Below are 15741 nucleotides of genomic sequence, written 5' to 3' on the forward strand. Positions count from 1 at the left end.
GGAATACTAGACCATCTTATCTGTCTCCTGAGAAACCTGTATGCAGGTCAAAAAGCAACAGCTTAGAACCAGACATGGAACACCAAACTTGTTCAAAGTTGAAAAAGGAGTACATCAAGGAGGTATATTGTCACCCTGCTTATTTAACTTATATGCAGAGTACATCATGCAAAATGCTGGATGAAACACAAGCTGGAATCAAGATTTCTGGGAGAAATATCAGTAACTTCAGATATGCAGATGATACCACCCTTGTAACAGAAAGTGAAGAGGAGCTAAAGAGGTTCTTGATGAAGGTGAAAGAACAGAGTGAAAAAGCTGGCTTAAAATTCAACATTGAAAAAACTAAGATCATAGAATCTGGTCCCATCACTACGGCCAATAGATGGGAAAAAAAGTAGAAACAGTGACAGATTTTTATTTTCCAGGGCTCCAAAATTACTGCAGATGGTGACTGTAGAAACAAAATGAAGACACTTGCTCCCCAGAGGAAAAACTATGACAACCCTAGACAGCGTATTAAAGAACAGACACATCACTTGGCTGACAAAGGTCTGTCTAGTCAAAGCTAGGCTTTTTCCAGTAGTCATGTATGGATTTGACAGTTGGACCATAAAAAAACCGGAGAGCCGAAGAATGGATGCTTTCAAACTGTGGTGCTGGAGAAGATTCTTGAAAGTCCCTTGCATAGTCAATCCTAAAGGAAATCAACCCTGAATATTCACTGGAAGGATTGGTGCTGAAGCTGAAGTTCCAATACTGTGGCCAGCTGATGCGAAGAGTCAACTCACTGGAAAAGACCCTGATGCTGGGAAAGACTGAGAGCAAGAGGAGAAGCATGCGACAGAGGACAGGATGGTTAGATAATATCACTGACTCAACTGACACGAACCTGAGCAAACTCCGGGAGACACTGAAAGACAGGGAAGCCCGGTGTGCTGTAGACCATGGGGTCACTAAGTGTTGGACAAGACTTAACGACCAAATAACAACAACAAAAAACTACTGAAGCAAAGTAAGTTACATACTGCTGATATTCCACTGATAGCTCTTTATTATTAAGTGACTGAATCTTCTGTAATTTTTTTATTTCTAACACTCTGTTTAAAGTTCTTTTATTAGTCTTATCACTTTCATCATGAGCATCTCATTCTGAGTTATCTGACATCTTTTGGATATCTGCTAAGACAGTTATCAAAACCACAACTCCAACTTACTCAAAACAACAGAAATCATTTCTTTTATGACATGATTGTTAGTTCCTCATGATGCAACCATTTTCAGAAAGTTCTCCCATTTTCCACCAGCTTTCCATCATCAGACAAAAGACCTCAAACCCTTACCCAAGTATGGTCAGGGCTCCAAGAAATAGAGCGGCACTAGCAATCCTAATCCTCCTCTTTACTCTAAGACTCTATGATAACTTAGGTAGCCACACTGAGCTTAGCGGTGAATAGAAACACTTAATTTTTCTGCATATTCCACCCCATCTTAAATAAAAACATATAAACACTTCATCTTAAAAACATAACTGGTTAGATAGAGCCAAATACACAACTGACTGAATTTAACTGTTGCTCTATTGATATTTACTCTTCAATTTTAAATTTGTGAGAGGCTTAAAACACTATTCATCTTACGCCTTAGAAAAGTTGCTTTTTTTCTTCACTGCCATTTTTGAACAAGGAAGCTTTTAAGAACATCTACTCCTTTCAAAGAGATCCTATTACTATACCTTCTAAAATTGTGGAGATGATGTATAAAGCAATCAACTAAGACAAGAATTCTTTGTTTTCTTTTTCTGCTAAACCTTCATTTTATTGCTTCTGCTAAAACTTCTGAAATGAAGTTAGAGCTAAGGAAATTCAACAGTGCACATTTATAGGTGAGTAAATCTGCTTAAACTTCCATTACTACTACCTCTTGGCTCTGTAACAGCTCTGAAGTTTCTTATATCACTGACAATCTGTTTCCTTTCCTTGAGTCACAACTTGTGTTTTTAAATAATATTCAGATGTTTTTTATTCTCCCTTGTCCTCAAGTTCCTAAATTCTCAAGCAGATATATTCTATTTTCCTGACATAAAATAATGCACCTACTTTTATCAGAATTATTTCTTCAAAACAAGGTAAGGAATTTAATTCTCATGATTCCAGGTATAAGTTCCAACATACACATATCAACAAAATCCATTACCATTTGCATTGAAAGGACAACATCAGACCCTAACAGTGTCTAACGTTTGCTATCAAAACTAAAGTAATCTTCCTTCTTCCATATTCCCATAATCCTTCACTTATACCTCTAATACAAAAACCATGATTCTGCCTTGTAACCATACAGATATACATACTCTACTAGAGAAGAGCTTACTTGAGGCAAGATGCTTCTCTGTTCTCTGAATGTATCATCAGTCTAACAATGCTCATACTTTAAAAACATTTGTGGTATTGTATTAAATTCATTAGCGCCAAAAAGATTTGATTAGAAGTATGAGATTCCCAGAAACTCATAATGTAGACAGTTTTACATCCATAACTATTTCTCAAATAGAGCAAAATCAGGCTTTTCAATGGATTTAACCTTAGCTTCACAACAATTTGACATATTTTTTTCATTCTAAGGTACAATTTTATATTTCATCATGCCTGAAATGTAGAAGATTCTTAAAACTACATGGAATGTTACATGTAATTTGTGTGTATGTGTGTGTTCATTCGCTCAGTTCTGTTTGACTCTTTGCAACCCCATGGACTGTAGCCTGCCATGCTTCTCTGTCCATGGAATTTTCCAGGCAAGAATTCTGAAGCAGTGAATCTTCCTGACTCAGAGACTGAACCTCCATTTCTTATGTCTCCTGCATTGGCAGGCGGACTCTTTACCACTGTGCAACCTGGGAAGCCTACATATACTTTAGAAGTATTTAAAAATTCTTGGGTATATATAAAATAATGGTCAGTCTTAAGACGGATGGTATTTCATAATCGCAGTGCACTTTAAGAGTGGATGCTTAATTTCACTAAGCTTCAATTTCCTACAGTGTAAATGAGACTCAAAATATCTGTATCTCAGCATATAAAAGATGTGGTCAAAGAAACTATACCTTTCTAAAGAAAAGGATCAAAAGAAAGATAAAAATGAACTGTAAAGAAACTATCTGATAAGCATTAACTGTAATCATGCCTAATAAAGCTCTTGCCACATACCAACAGTCTAATTAAAGATAGCAACCTACTTTGTCATCATCATCATCAACAACAGCAAAATCACCGTGATCTTGCTTGACAGGGAACTGAGAGGAAAGGAAAGTTTCACACTATAATACTGAAACACCATGTCTTCTGTCCTCTAATTTCTTCCAGTATACTGAAAATAATTTCTATAATTTCTCAACAGATAATATAAGCTGCCAGAACACATTTTGAGATTACAAAAAAAAAACCCCCAGAACAAACAAAACCAGTAAAGGCTCTCTGAGAAGACTCATCTTCCTAGCCTGAAGATGAACCAGCTGAAGACAAATCACCAAGTGAGAGACGGCAGGCAGCAGTAACAACGAGGACCACAAGATGGGGTTATAAACCTTTTGAGGCTGTTGCTGTTCCAGGAGCTGCTGTCTGAGATGTTCAAGATTTTGCTGCTGCAGTTGTTCTGCTATCTGATGAAAGATGGAGTTGTTCACAGATTCCGAAACATGAGAACTACAAGGAAAAACAATTGTAAATGTATTTTAAAATCCAATAATATGAAAGTAACAGAATATTAAAAAAAACACCCCAAAATGCCAACAAATGGAATTTACTCTACCACAGGGTTTACATTTTTTTTTCAGTGTTTACTTTTAATATTAACACAGAAAATAGAGTAACTCAGAACATTAATATGTTGAAATAGAAATATACTCTTCAATAGTTTCAATAGATGGATTACATGTTAGACATACTCTGATGAAAATCTGCTGTTACTGTCTATAAATCAGCACTTTTTTACATTAGAGCACTTTAAGAAGACCTTAATGCAACACGTATAACCATGACACAGTGGGAAAGATGCGCCATCAGTCAGTATATGTGCAATCTATAATCAAATCAGATCACACACTTAAAAAGAAACTGATCTGCTTCAACATTATCAGGCATGCTAACAGAAACAGTGTTTAGATAACAGCAAATAATCATTTAATTATGCTCTGGGAAATTCACACCCGAATACACCTGGAATTCTGGGTGCTACAAGGCAAGACATGAACAAAAAAGAGGGCACCCCAAAAGGGGCAATCGGGATGGTGAGAAGTCTTGAAACAGTTGGAAAAAAGTGTACTTCATCTGGAGCAAATAAACCTAAGGGGAAGAATGATACCTATCTTCAAATACTGAATGACTATGTCTCAATAGATTATGGAGCAAATTTGCTTCCTTGCTTCAGAAAGCAAAATGGATCAGTGTGTAGAAAGCAAGTCGTGTAGGATTCAGTAACAACAGATCAAACCGTATTAACAACTACTTAACTCTATGTCACAGAAGGCATTAAAACAACGGATAAAAAACCTATCAGGACTGTTACAGGAGATTCTTACATTGCTCGGGACACTGTAATGCTTTGTAGTCTAAAACATTAGTTCTTAATTTTTCACGTAGAATCTCTTTATCATAAGCATATAACTGCATTTATATATATTATATATTTTAATATATTATCACAACACAGAAAACTAATAACTGCTGAAATAAAGACTTCCAGAGGCTTTCCCCACTCATCATCCCTTTCGTATTCTCCCACCTTTCACCTTCCTCTCCAACATCCTCCTTCCCACTGGTCCTCTCCTGAACCCTCACAGAACCCAAGGCTCTGCACAATTGTTTGGGGTGAGGAAGTAGTGGAATCACTGATTTAAATAAAAACTCACAATCTATTTCTTTAACAAACAAAATCCCTACAACCCTGTTCCTTACTTCTAATTAGTCTGACACATTCCCACAATTTACTATGTACTTCCTAGAAGCAGCCACTGACTCTAGAAGCAAACTTCTTTCTCCTACTATTTCAACTGAGCTAAATAACCTAAAGCTTAATATATCAACAGCAAACGTTACAACCAAATTTGTCAACACTTATCAATTTCCCAGTAAGGAATTTTTATATATCCCAAATGTCTGCAAAGTTCTTAGAGTGCAAACAATACAGGGTGGCAACAAGCAGCATCTCCCCCACCTCCCTCTGTGAGAGCCGAGGGCTGAGCCAGGACTGAAGACTACTGAGCAGCTCGGACGGTGATGTTTACACAGATAACAGGAAAAATTATGGTTTATGAAGAAAAACACAACAACTCTTACAGTTGAGAAGCTGGAATCTCCTTTTTGGGTTCTTCACTATGCTCAGAATCTTCCCCAAAATCAAACCTATCCATCAACTTCTAAGTGGGGGAAAAAAAAAAAGGGAGAAAGAGACAAATTTAAAAGTACGTTACACAAATACAAGTTACAAATGCTATTCTGAAGATCAATGACAGGCCATTAGTTTATCTCTATCATTTAAAATGCAACTATTCCTTTCATGTAATTTTATTGTTACATACTGTTTATTTCATTTAATTTTACTGCTTATTGTTATACTATAAAAAACATTTTGAGTGGACCTTTACTTCTCTTCAAAGAATTCTGACAGACGTTGTCTTATGAAGCAGATCATGACACATAGGATAATTACCAATACTTTATAGAAGGTTAGTATTTAAATAATTAAGTGGCTTAATCTATAACTATAACCTAGAGAACTATAATCACAGCTCAATCACCAGCACAGTTCTCTCAGAACGTTCCACTGTCCTTTACATGATCAGTCTAAAGGCTTTTTGAAAGCTGTGGGCTAAACAAGCCTAAGCAACATAATCTAGGAAAGCAATATCTATATTTCTATGAAAATAACAGAAATAAAAAGAATATAGATTAACATTTCCAAGGATAAATCAGCCAGAATACTGAGGATATCATACAAGTTAAACATCCATGATTTTCAACTTTGAAAACGCTATTCTTTATAGTTATATCTCAATTTATCATATTATAGTATAGTAACAACTTGTAAAGAAGCTTTCCTTTGAACTTTCACATACTTTACAATTTTAATTTTAGCAGGTTAAAATTACAGGTCAGACACAATAATTAATTCATTTGTAACATCCATAAAAATTAGCTCAAAAATAATCATTTGTCTCAATAGTGAATATACAATTTTACTTTGTAAAGTAAAATTTCTTTTAGTCTATTTAGACTATTTCTTTAGTCAAAAGAAAATAAATGTTTCAAGTGGATTTATAAAATTACATAAATTTCTTTCATAAATTTGAATCTTCTGTAAAATTTATTTCTTAAACAGTACATGTGGGTGTGCTAAGTCGCTTAAGTCATGTCTGACTCTTTGCGACCCTATGGACCGTAGCCCGCCAGGCTCCTCTATCCATGGGATTATCCAGGCAAGAATACTCGAGTGGTTGCCAGGCCTTCCTCCAGGGGAACTTCCCAATTCAGGGGATGAACCGGCATCTCTTCTGTCGCCTGCATTGGCAAGCAGGTTCTTTACCATTAGCGCCATCTGGGAAGCCCATTATACAGTGCTGAGTCACTCAGCCGTGTCCGACTGACTCTTTCCAACCTCACGGACTGTACCTCGCCAGGCTCCTCTGCCCATGGGGATTCTCCAGGTAAGAATACTGGAGTGGGTTGCCATTTCCTTCTCCAGGGGATCTTCCCAACCCCCAGGGATTGAACCCAGGTCTCCCAGACTGCAGGTGGGTTCTTCACCATCTAAGCCACCAGGAAAACCCTTACAGAGTACAGTGGCTGTCAAAACATAAAACAGTTCTAGGGTAAACTGTATTTACATAATCGCAATCTACATGATAGTACAGAAAATTCAGTTCTTCACATAGAACAGATCTGCTATCCTAATTTCTACCTTGTTAAAAGACACCCCCTGTTCTAGGGGATTGAGGGTGTTGGCTGCTGCGGCTGCTGCTGTAAGCTGTGCCGTGAGAGCCTGCAGCTGGACGACAAGACCCGCGTCCAGGGCTTGCAGGATGGAGGGCTGAGGCTTCTGCTGCTGTATCTGTAAGGTCTGTATTAGCTGCTGAAGCTGCAGGGGGGTGAGGGAGAGAAAAGAACATTGTTACAAACGGGTGTTGGGCTCTGCCCATAAGAATGCTCATCTAATACTTTTAGTCCATAAAATTTATCATTCTACAGTCTATAGAGACCAAGAAAAAATATACACTGACTCAAAACAATTCATTTTTTAATAAGATTTTTGTGGGTGTGCCATATGTAACAGTTCTAAGTAGGTTTGTATTATTTCTGGAAAGTCAAGGAACTTTAAACAAAATAAAATGACCATACCATGACAAACAACAAAATAAAAACTCATCACAAGCAGACTAATTTTTTCACTAAGCTTTTCATTCCCTTCTTCAATGAACTCAATCTCTGTAAAAGGACAAGCATTTACAACAACTGCTTTTGCTATCATTCAGATTTACCATCTGATAACACATTGCTGAAAGGAGGAAAGAATATAAGGAATCTTTCCTTTGGAGAAGTCTGAAACTAAGGAAATTAAAGATAAACAGGGTCAACAAGAGTTGAAAGCAACCCCTGTCCCCCCTCTATTCACCTTCTCTCTTAAAAAATAGAAATAATAGTAAAATCCTAAAGATATCTCAGTTAAGAAGTCCTACATATGTCCCTGAAATAATTACTTTCCTACTTAAGATGTAAAAAACCAGCATTAAATCTGAAAATTATCAGTTTGGAATAGAAAAATAAAAATAGCAAGGCTACTGCTAAACAAGACATTTGTATTCTTTAAGTAAAGTTCAATTTACAGTGAGAGAAGATAAAAATATGCAAGATGACAGTAAGTGCAATAATTCCATGCCTATCCCAAATAGCAACACTGGAAAACAAGCTAGTCCTCACTTATCTATAAACACTCACTACAAACTACTAGTGTGACGGGAAAGAAAGCACAAACACATGGCAGGTGAGACGCTGCATAAAGCTCCCAGACAGACAGGATGGATGCCTGAGAGAGGGGAGGATTACGGGGAGGAAGGGAGGAAGGAGGGATACGGCTCCACATTTCAAATGCGCCTTCAGACAGCTGCCTCACCACCCCTCCCCACGCCCCTATAGCACTGCTATCCCTCTGGTGACCCAGGTTCAAAGTCTGCAGCGTCCCACTTCTTCCTCTACTCCGACTTCATATCTTCGATTACTGTGTCTTCTTGACTCTTTGTACCATTCTTCTGGAATACTGATTCTCCTGCCCAAAGTAGCTTTTAATAGATACCTTTTAAAATAGATTTGCTTTATGGATTCTTTTCAAAATATCATAATCACAGAAAGTTAGTAAATTCTACAATTTAATCTAATATTCAATTTGGCTTCACAACTGTCCCCAAAAAGTAGAAACAGGATCCAATCTAAGACTAAACAAATGAACTGGTTCCACTGATTGTCTTTTAAGAGTCCACAACTGTACTATTTTTCACATATGTATTACTGCCTTTCTATTACCACTGTTACCAACAAATATACTCCTTATCTCTAGATTTCACCAACAAATACACTCCTTATCTCTAGATTTCTCTTTTTTCCCATTCATTTAAGTACTCTTCAGATCATGTGACTTCAACATGAAAATCTCTGGCAACTCCTCACTGCTTAGTACATGAATCCTCCATTTCTCAACCCAGGTCCCACACTTAGCTTTACCACTTCAATGTCATGACTAGTAACTTACAAACGTAGACCATCTTATCTTCTAGAAAACCCAATTCTAAGATCTCTTCTCTATACCCCAACATTGTTATGCCTCTATACATCATTCATTTCACAAAATATACTGAATACCTGCTATAACCTAGACACTGAAAATACAGCAGTGAGCAAAACAGAAAAACTCCTTGCCCTTGTACAGTATACATTCCAGTGGAAAGAGTCAGTGAATGAAACAAATGAGGAAATTATATGAGATATTAGGTGCTAAGGAAGAAAAGAAGGCAGGTGACAAAGGGAGCAGAGCAGATGAAAGGCAGCATTTGCAGTTTTAAATAGCTGTCTGAAGGCCTTACTGAGCTAGCATTTAAACAAAGACAGGAGGCTGAAATGTGTGAACATGTGGGAAGAACAGCTCGGGGAGTTTTACTGTATAGATCACAATTAATCTGGTTTTAAAGGATAAGCTTAAAACAAACAAACAAAAAAAAAACCACAGATTCTAAGGAAAGACAATCTCCTATCTGCCATAACAGGTTCTTCAAATGTCACTCTGTCAAAGATGCTTTCTCTTGGCTACCCTAACTGACCCCTTCCTCCAAACCTAGTCACTCTAAAGATTTGCCCTGTTTTAAGTCATATGTGCTAAGTCGCTTCAGTAGTGTCCGACTGTGCAACCCTATGGACTGTAGCCTGCCAGGCTCCTCTGTCCATGTGATTCTCCAGGCAAGAACACTGGAGTGGGTTGCATTTCCTATTCCAGGGGATCTTCCCAACCCAGGGATCAAACCCATGTTTCTTACATCCCCTGCATGGCAGGCAGGCAGGTTCCTTACTGATAGCACCACCTGGGAAGTCCCTTTAAGTCATATATCTCTATCCAAATGTTTTATGCCTCTTTATTGTCTGTCTCCCCTAAGACAGAAAGATATCTTCTCCAAGGCAGAAGGTTTCCCAGTCTCAGTACTGGATTAACAATAGTACCTAATAATGCTTGGCAAAGCTATGTGCTAAATCAATTATTTTGGTGTAGAATAAATTATTTGTAAAATAATCTTCAATGATAAAAATGTACATGATGCATTAAAATATTTTAAAAAAGCAAGTTACAAAGTATTATATGTAGTATGGTCATTTTAAAAAAATCAAAGAAAAACACTCTTTAGGTAGTACATAATGAAACAATGCATTAGGAAAACAATAAGTTCTAAATCATGTTGACATAACAAAAAAAGCTGCTCACCTGTTGGCCTTGAGGACTTTGTAAGATCTGAGCTACTGCTGCAAGTGTATCTGTATTTGTTATCTGAGACACCCACGGATCAGGTAAACCTTGGACCACATTGGCTGGAGTAACAGGTGTCACAGGAGTTCCTTTTAGAAAAAGACATCAAACCCGTCGCCAATAAATATGTAAGTAAATAAATAAGATGTGGAAAATTAGAGAGATTTGTTCTGTCACTTTTGTAAAATATGTACAAATTTATACAGTTTTATTGTCTTCATCTTTAAAAACCATTACAGAATTAGGTTCGTCAAACAAAACGGCAACAACAAAAAGAGCTTTTCATACTTATTCCCAATTAACTAAGCTACTATTTTAAAGGCGCCTACAACACTCGGAAATCATTAAGTACCTTACTAAAGGAGAAAATGCAATAACATAAGGAAATATTCAATCTTTGACGAAAAATTATAAAAGCGTACATAAATTATTGTTCCAAAATGTATATGTACATACCCCAAAATAAACATATATCACAATGTTAGCAAATGTAATTCTTAGACTATGGCTAAAAAAAAAAATTCAAACGTCATTTAAATACCTCAAAAAAACCTCCATGATTTTAAGATTATTACTCATTCTTAGATCCATTAAATAAATTTTTTCAGGGTTTTCTTTATATATTAAGTACACTTAGCTCACTATGAATATCAGGTTGATATATAAGCAAATTTAAAAGATTACAGTCTAAATCAGGGAAAATTTAACTGACATACCAAAGTCCCAAGCTGATTATGTATGTTTCTAGGAACTTTAAAAGCTTAGCTTTTTAATTTTTTTTAAAAGAATGAAACACAAACATAATTTCTGATTTTATTTTTCCTTCAAATTAGACTTCCTTTCATTTACCTAAAGCAAAACAAATTCTCCTACACTGTCAAAATATTTCATATATGAATAATCGCCTGAAATGCATGAGTAGAACACTCAGAAAATCTCTCAAAGCAACATACCTGGGGTATTGCTCATAGCAGCAGTAGTACTGGCCAGAACAGGTGTGACAACTGGAGGAGGAATCCCTGCTGCCATATCCAGAAGAGGCTGAATAATCTCACTCTTAAATACATTATTCTTCTGCCATAAGTTTAATACTCTCACGATTTTACTCTAGAGGAAAAAGAAAAATGATTATTTTTATTTTTTGCTTTCAAAACTTTAGAACAGTCATATCATAGAGGCTCCTCGGGCCGTGCATAGGAACGATGGATTAAAATACTTCTGGGACACTTAATGGAGTTCATGCACTGAGATTACAGTACCAGTACAATATTTCCTACTGTGGTTATAAAAAAAAAATCCCTATATACTAAATTTCATTATAAATGACAAATATTATTATTGTGAAGTCTACAAATTCAAGACTGACTTGTTCATTGTAACTGAGATAAATCTAAATCCAAACTAGTGAAATTCCTAAATCAAAGTGTTTAAGTTACTTCAAAAATGTTTATATAAAATTTCAAATGAGTTATTTTAGGCGGCATTCTAAGGTATTTAAGGCTCAATTATGATGGATCACATTAAAACTGGAAGCGTTCTTTCTGCCTGCAAAGAATCATCAACGTACCAAGGTTAATTAAAAGGAAAAAAATCTGTCTCAAGAGGCATATCCAGAACAGTTTACAACTAATGACACAATAATACATTTTCTCCATATTTATCCACTAAAACAAGACTTTTTTCTGATTCAAGACTATTTAACAGCTATTAAAAATAAAAACTACCTAATCTTGTTGTACTTGAGAGGAGGTAAAAGATTTGTGGTAAGCTTTTAAGTCTGGTTGCTTTTCTTTAGAGTAAGTCTTCACCTGTTATTGTTTTTCCTACAAAATCAACACCTCCATCAAGTCTGCCAGAACGAGGACACTAAATTTCCAAGTCAGCAGCCAAGAAACATAACCCTCCACTACCCTGGCTCCAGCACTGAGAAAACGCTACCATAACAGAGGCGCTTTGATATGCAGTTACTGCCTACTAATTACTTGGTAAATTCATTTTCCACAGACAACTAAGCAGGTAAATATCACCTCATGTCAAATAACCAAAATTACGAACTGATTGTGCATGTAAATAAATAACATTTTAAGATAATTACAAATGCTTATTAGAGCCAGTTTCTTTAATACCAATGGCTTTAATAAATTAAAAAGTAGCAAAATCAACTATATCTTTCATTCTGTTTTGGAAAAGTCTAATAACAAAAAGAAACATGGAAAGTGCAATAACTTCAAATTCAGGATAACAAATAAATGATAAAATGATAAATTATGATAATGTAAAAGTCTTATTAAGATCAAAACAGTAATTACTGCACTGACTTAAAAAAAAAGGCAGCATACCTTGTCATCTCCGGGGCAACGGTATAAATTCTGGAAAGTGCTAATGATGTTATTACTAAATCTGGGTGCAAACACATCCTTTTCTTGACCAAACTGATGTCGAGATTGTCGTACAATAGAGTCAATAACATAAAGTCCAGGTACCTTATATTCTGGTTTACACTGATGAGAAAAAGAAGAGTGGGAAAGGAAGCAAATGAGAAGGTTAAAATTCTCAACAGACACATGTCACCATAAATCTTATAAAACCACAAACACACTGCTCACGCTGAGGTGATGAACATTCAGAGGTTGACCACTCCACACCATCTGTCTCTGGAATGGCATTTGAAAGAATCTACTTTGGCTACTCTACATATTCAGTTCAACTGCCAATCACCTAAGCTCCAAAATAGCCCTGTGTAACTGGCTTGAACAATAAAAAACAAAAGGTGTGGTTAAAATTTTAAAAAATTGTTTAATGATTTTTTAATTCAAGCAGTGAGTTTAAAAAAGAAAAGTTCTGGTAAAAAAAAAAAGTACTGCCAACAAGCCTTAGACTTCAAATGAAAAACACACAGCAAAAGGATCTCTATACTAATAAAAGAAGGAATCAAATGGCAGATTACAACATTCTAAACACAATACGCCTGAAGTTTTAAAACTTTTCTCAAATGCAAACCTGTATGAAAGATAAGACACTACCATTATGATTCTAAAAATCTGTCCTATGAAAACATGTTTTAGCTACTTTACTCATCAGTTTTCTTCTTCTTCTTCTAATCTGAAGACTATGAAAGTCTCCTGGGACCTTAATAATAAGCACAGTGAGGAATCCTTCACCATCAGGTTCACGGCTTCCATTTTTTCCATATCCAGAAGCAGGAGAAAACCTGCCTCCCAAACACATACTAACTAAAATGAAATTATGGCTGCTAGAAGCAGGTTCAAATTTTAAGTGTAATTAGGTAAGTATTTCATCCAGAGTCATTTTATAAAAATCATATATAGCACTAAACCAAAACTGCATTCTTGAAAAATTTATTAGACCCAAGAACCAGTGAGTAAAGGATCTTCAATCCACCTCCAACACACAGATACATGTTTCTCAACAGTATTTTCAGTCAAGACAATGAGTGACTTCATTCTGCAAGAAGACTAGATCCGTCATTTGTTCCTTCAAATTCCTTCTTCTTAAGATCATTATTGAGAAAATGAAGAGACCGATAGCACCGATTTATAAGTATCTATTGCAAGGTCTGGTTGTTTAGTACTTGAAATATTTAATAAAAAGGCAGTAATGTTGATGTGTGAACATTAAAGATTTAGGTTTAACCAACCAAAGGTTCAAAACTGTCTGCTCTGTTGAAAGTTATTGTTTTAGAAGTCTGAAATAGTTTTCACTGATGTTCCCCCCAAATCTAGCATATTTGTCCCTCAGTTCATATATCTGGCTTATTTTCCTTTGACTACCATACATGCAAATAATTATCTACTTAGCCAGGCAAATAATACATCCAGTAAAAAAAAAAATGTTTAAATTTAATGAAAAGCCAAGACATTTCCTTGTTAAAAGTCATTTATTCCTCAATGCTGGAAAAACAGACAAAATAAACTCATATATAATGTATTATTTTATAGAAACGACTATCTCGAGTGTAAGGTTAAATAAAATTGCTTAAGTTGCTGGTAAGAGTTTTTAAATACTGAGTGGTAAATAATAAAAGCAATTAGTGTAGTGAGTTTAAAAAAAACAAATACACCTTTTTCTTTGATTTATAACAAAAATTATTGATTATAAACTCACAGTACATAAGAATTATGAGTACACAACACAATAAACGGTCCTTTCTTCCCTACTGTGAAGATTCCAAAGTTTCAAAAATGTTAGGGGTTTTAGTGTTAAGCTATAAAGATGAACAGTTCTTTCACAATGCCTTTAGAAACACCATATTATGATGTTACAGTATCGAATTTCCTTCACTGATAAGACAAGGTATTTTTATGTGCCTGCTACATAAAATGGCAAAAAAAAAAGGCAAAAAAAAAAAAGTTATGTATGATTTAAATGTTGTAGAAAAGCTTTAAAATAACAGTATTTGGTAAACTTGGTTACATTACCAACTAGAAACTTGAGAGAAGAATTAAGACTAAAAAAATCAGACATGTTTTTCAACTGTTTGTTCAAGTTCTATCAGTAGCAAAAACACAAGAATTCCTAAGCCTCCAATGTGAGGGATTTTTCATGCTTTGAATTAACGGTGGCCGTCCTTACAAAGCACTACATGATGCTGACAGCAGCAGGTAAGAAAAGAGGGCTGTCCAGGACACAGTTATACCTGATGCCAATGAATTCTCAAAGTGAACACTGCATGCTTCCAACAGAGGAGAGGAAAAGGAACCTTTCCAAGAGAGCCAGAGCATTCAGGCCTTAACAAGGTCTACTCTCAGGGAAGCCTGGCGTGCTGCAGTCCATAAGGTCACAAAGAGTCAGACACCACTGGGAGGCTGAACAACTCTCAGGAGAAACTTTTAACCAGAGCCTGATCTGCTTTGGTTTCACCAGAGCCTAAATGACCCAGCCTCAGGGAATCAGAACCTGCATTTCAACAAGATCCCTAAGTAATTTGTGCAAGCTTCTTATGCACAAAAAAGTTCAAGACACAATGTTTAGACATTTGAACCTTTTTAAAGTTTTATAACAATGAAATTTTCTTAGCACCAACATTTCGATCTTACAGTTAGATTTACCTGAAACATATAGCGTATCTGTTATTTTACCCCATACCTTAAGCTTCAATTCACTAGTTGTTCATCTCAAAGTATGCTTTACCAGTACTTTAAGTTTTGAGAAAACAAGATGTTAAGAGGGGAAAAAAGCTGAATCACATAAAGGTTAACTGATTTACTCAAGATTATCCATATAGTTTAGAGACGCAGTAATACTACTCTGATCCACGCGCCCTCCTCCAGTCAACTATTTTCACTCAAGAAACACATTGCAATTTATGTCCTTTGATTTACCTCTGATTCTCAAACTGGTTCTAATTACATCTAGGCAAGTGAACAAAGGGCAGAATACAAAACCTCAATTCAATGACAGATTTCCTAGAGTATCATTTTACGAATTGTAAGTTATGGTACTCCTGCCCCAAAAAAGTGGCACAAATAAGCCACTGATCACAAAGGGGCAAAGAAATATAACCTAGCCACTTTGGGCTCTGGTTACAAAAAAATTACTAAATGTATGCAAAAATAGCTGTTTTCAACTTCTCTCCCTCTGCTTACCCTGGAAAATGGAACTTCAGGTCTAATAATAAGATGTAGAGATGCATACTGCCCTAATGGATGAGACAAAATAAATCAG

The 15741-nt window shown here is 35.8% G+C and overlaps 1 protein-coding gene across 9 annotated transcripts in view; it reads right to left on the reverse strand.

The window, feature by feature from the left end:
- The window catches only part of SCAF8 (SR-related CTD associated factor 8), a 208354-nt gene that overhangs the window by 145485 nt on the left and 47128 nt on the right, over nucleotides 1-15741 (reverse strand). For 8 of the 9 annotated variants that reach the window (XR_010662458.1, XR_010662459.1, XR_010662460.1 and 5 more), the window contains 6 exons: nucleotides 12396-12557; nucleotides 11010-11163; nucleotides 10015-10145; nucleotides 6955-7131; nucleotides 5334-5413; nucleotides 3584-3701 (listed from right to left, as the gene is read on the reverse strand). Coding sequence is in view for 6 of the 9 variants with exons in the window: in XM_065931071.1 (XP_065787143.1) it covers nucleotides 3584-3701; nucleotides 5334-5413; nucleotides 6955-7131; nucleotides 10015-10145; nucleotides 11010-11163; nucleotides 12396-12557 (822 nt within the window). In the remaining 3 variants the exon portion in view is untranslated. The remainder of the gene's footprint in view (nucleotides 1-3583; nucleotides 3702-5333; nucleotides 5414-6954; nucleotides 7132-10014; nucleotides 10146-11009; nucleotides 11164-12395; nucleotides 12558-15741) is intronic. The other variant, XM_065931074.1, reaches the window with a different exon arrangement.

This window comes from Muntiacus reevesi, chromosome 3, assembly GCF_963930625.1.
Source record: "Muntiacus reevesi chromosome 3, mMunRee1.1, whole genome shotgun sequence".
Classification (NCBI taxonomy): Eukaryota; Metazoa; Chordata; class Mammalia; order Artiodactyla; family Cervidae; genus Muntiacus; species Muntiacus reevesi.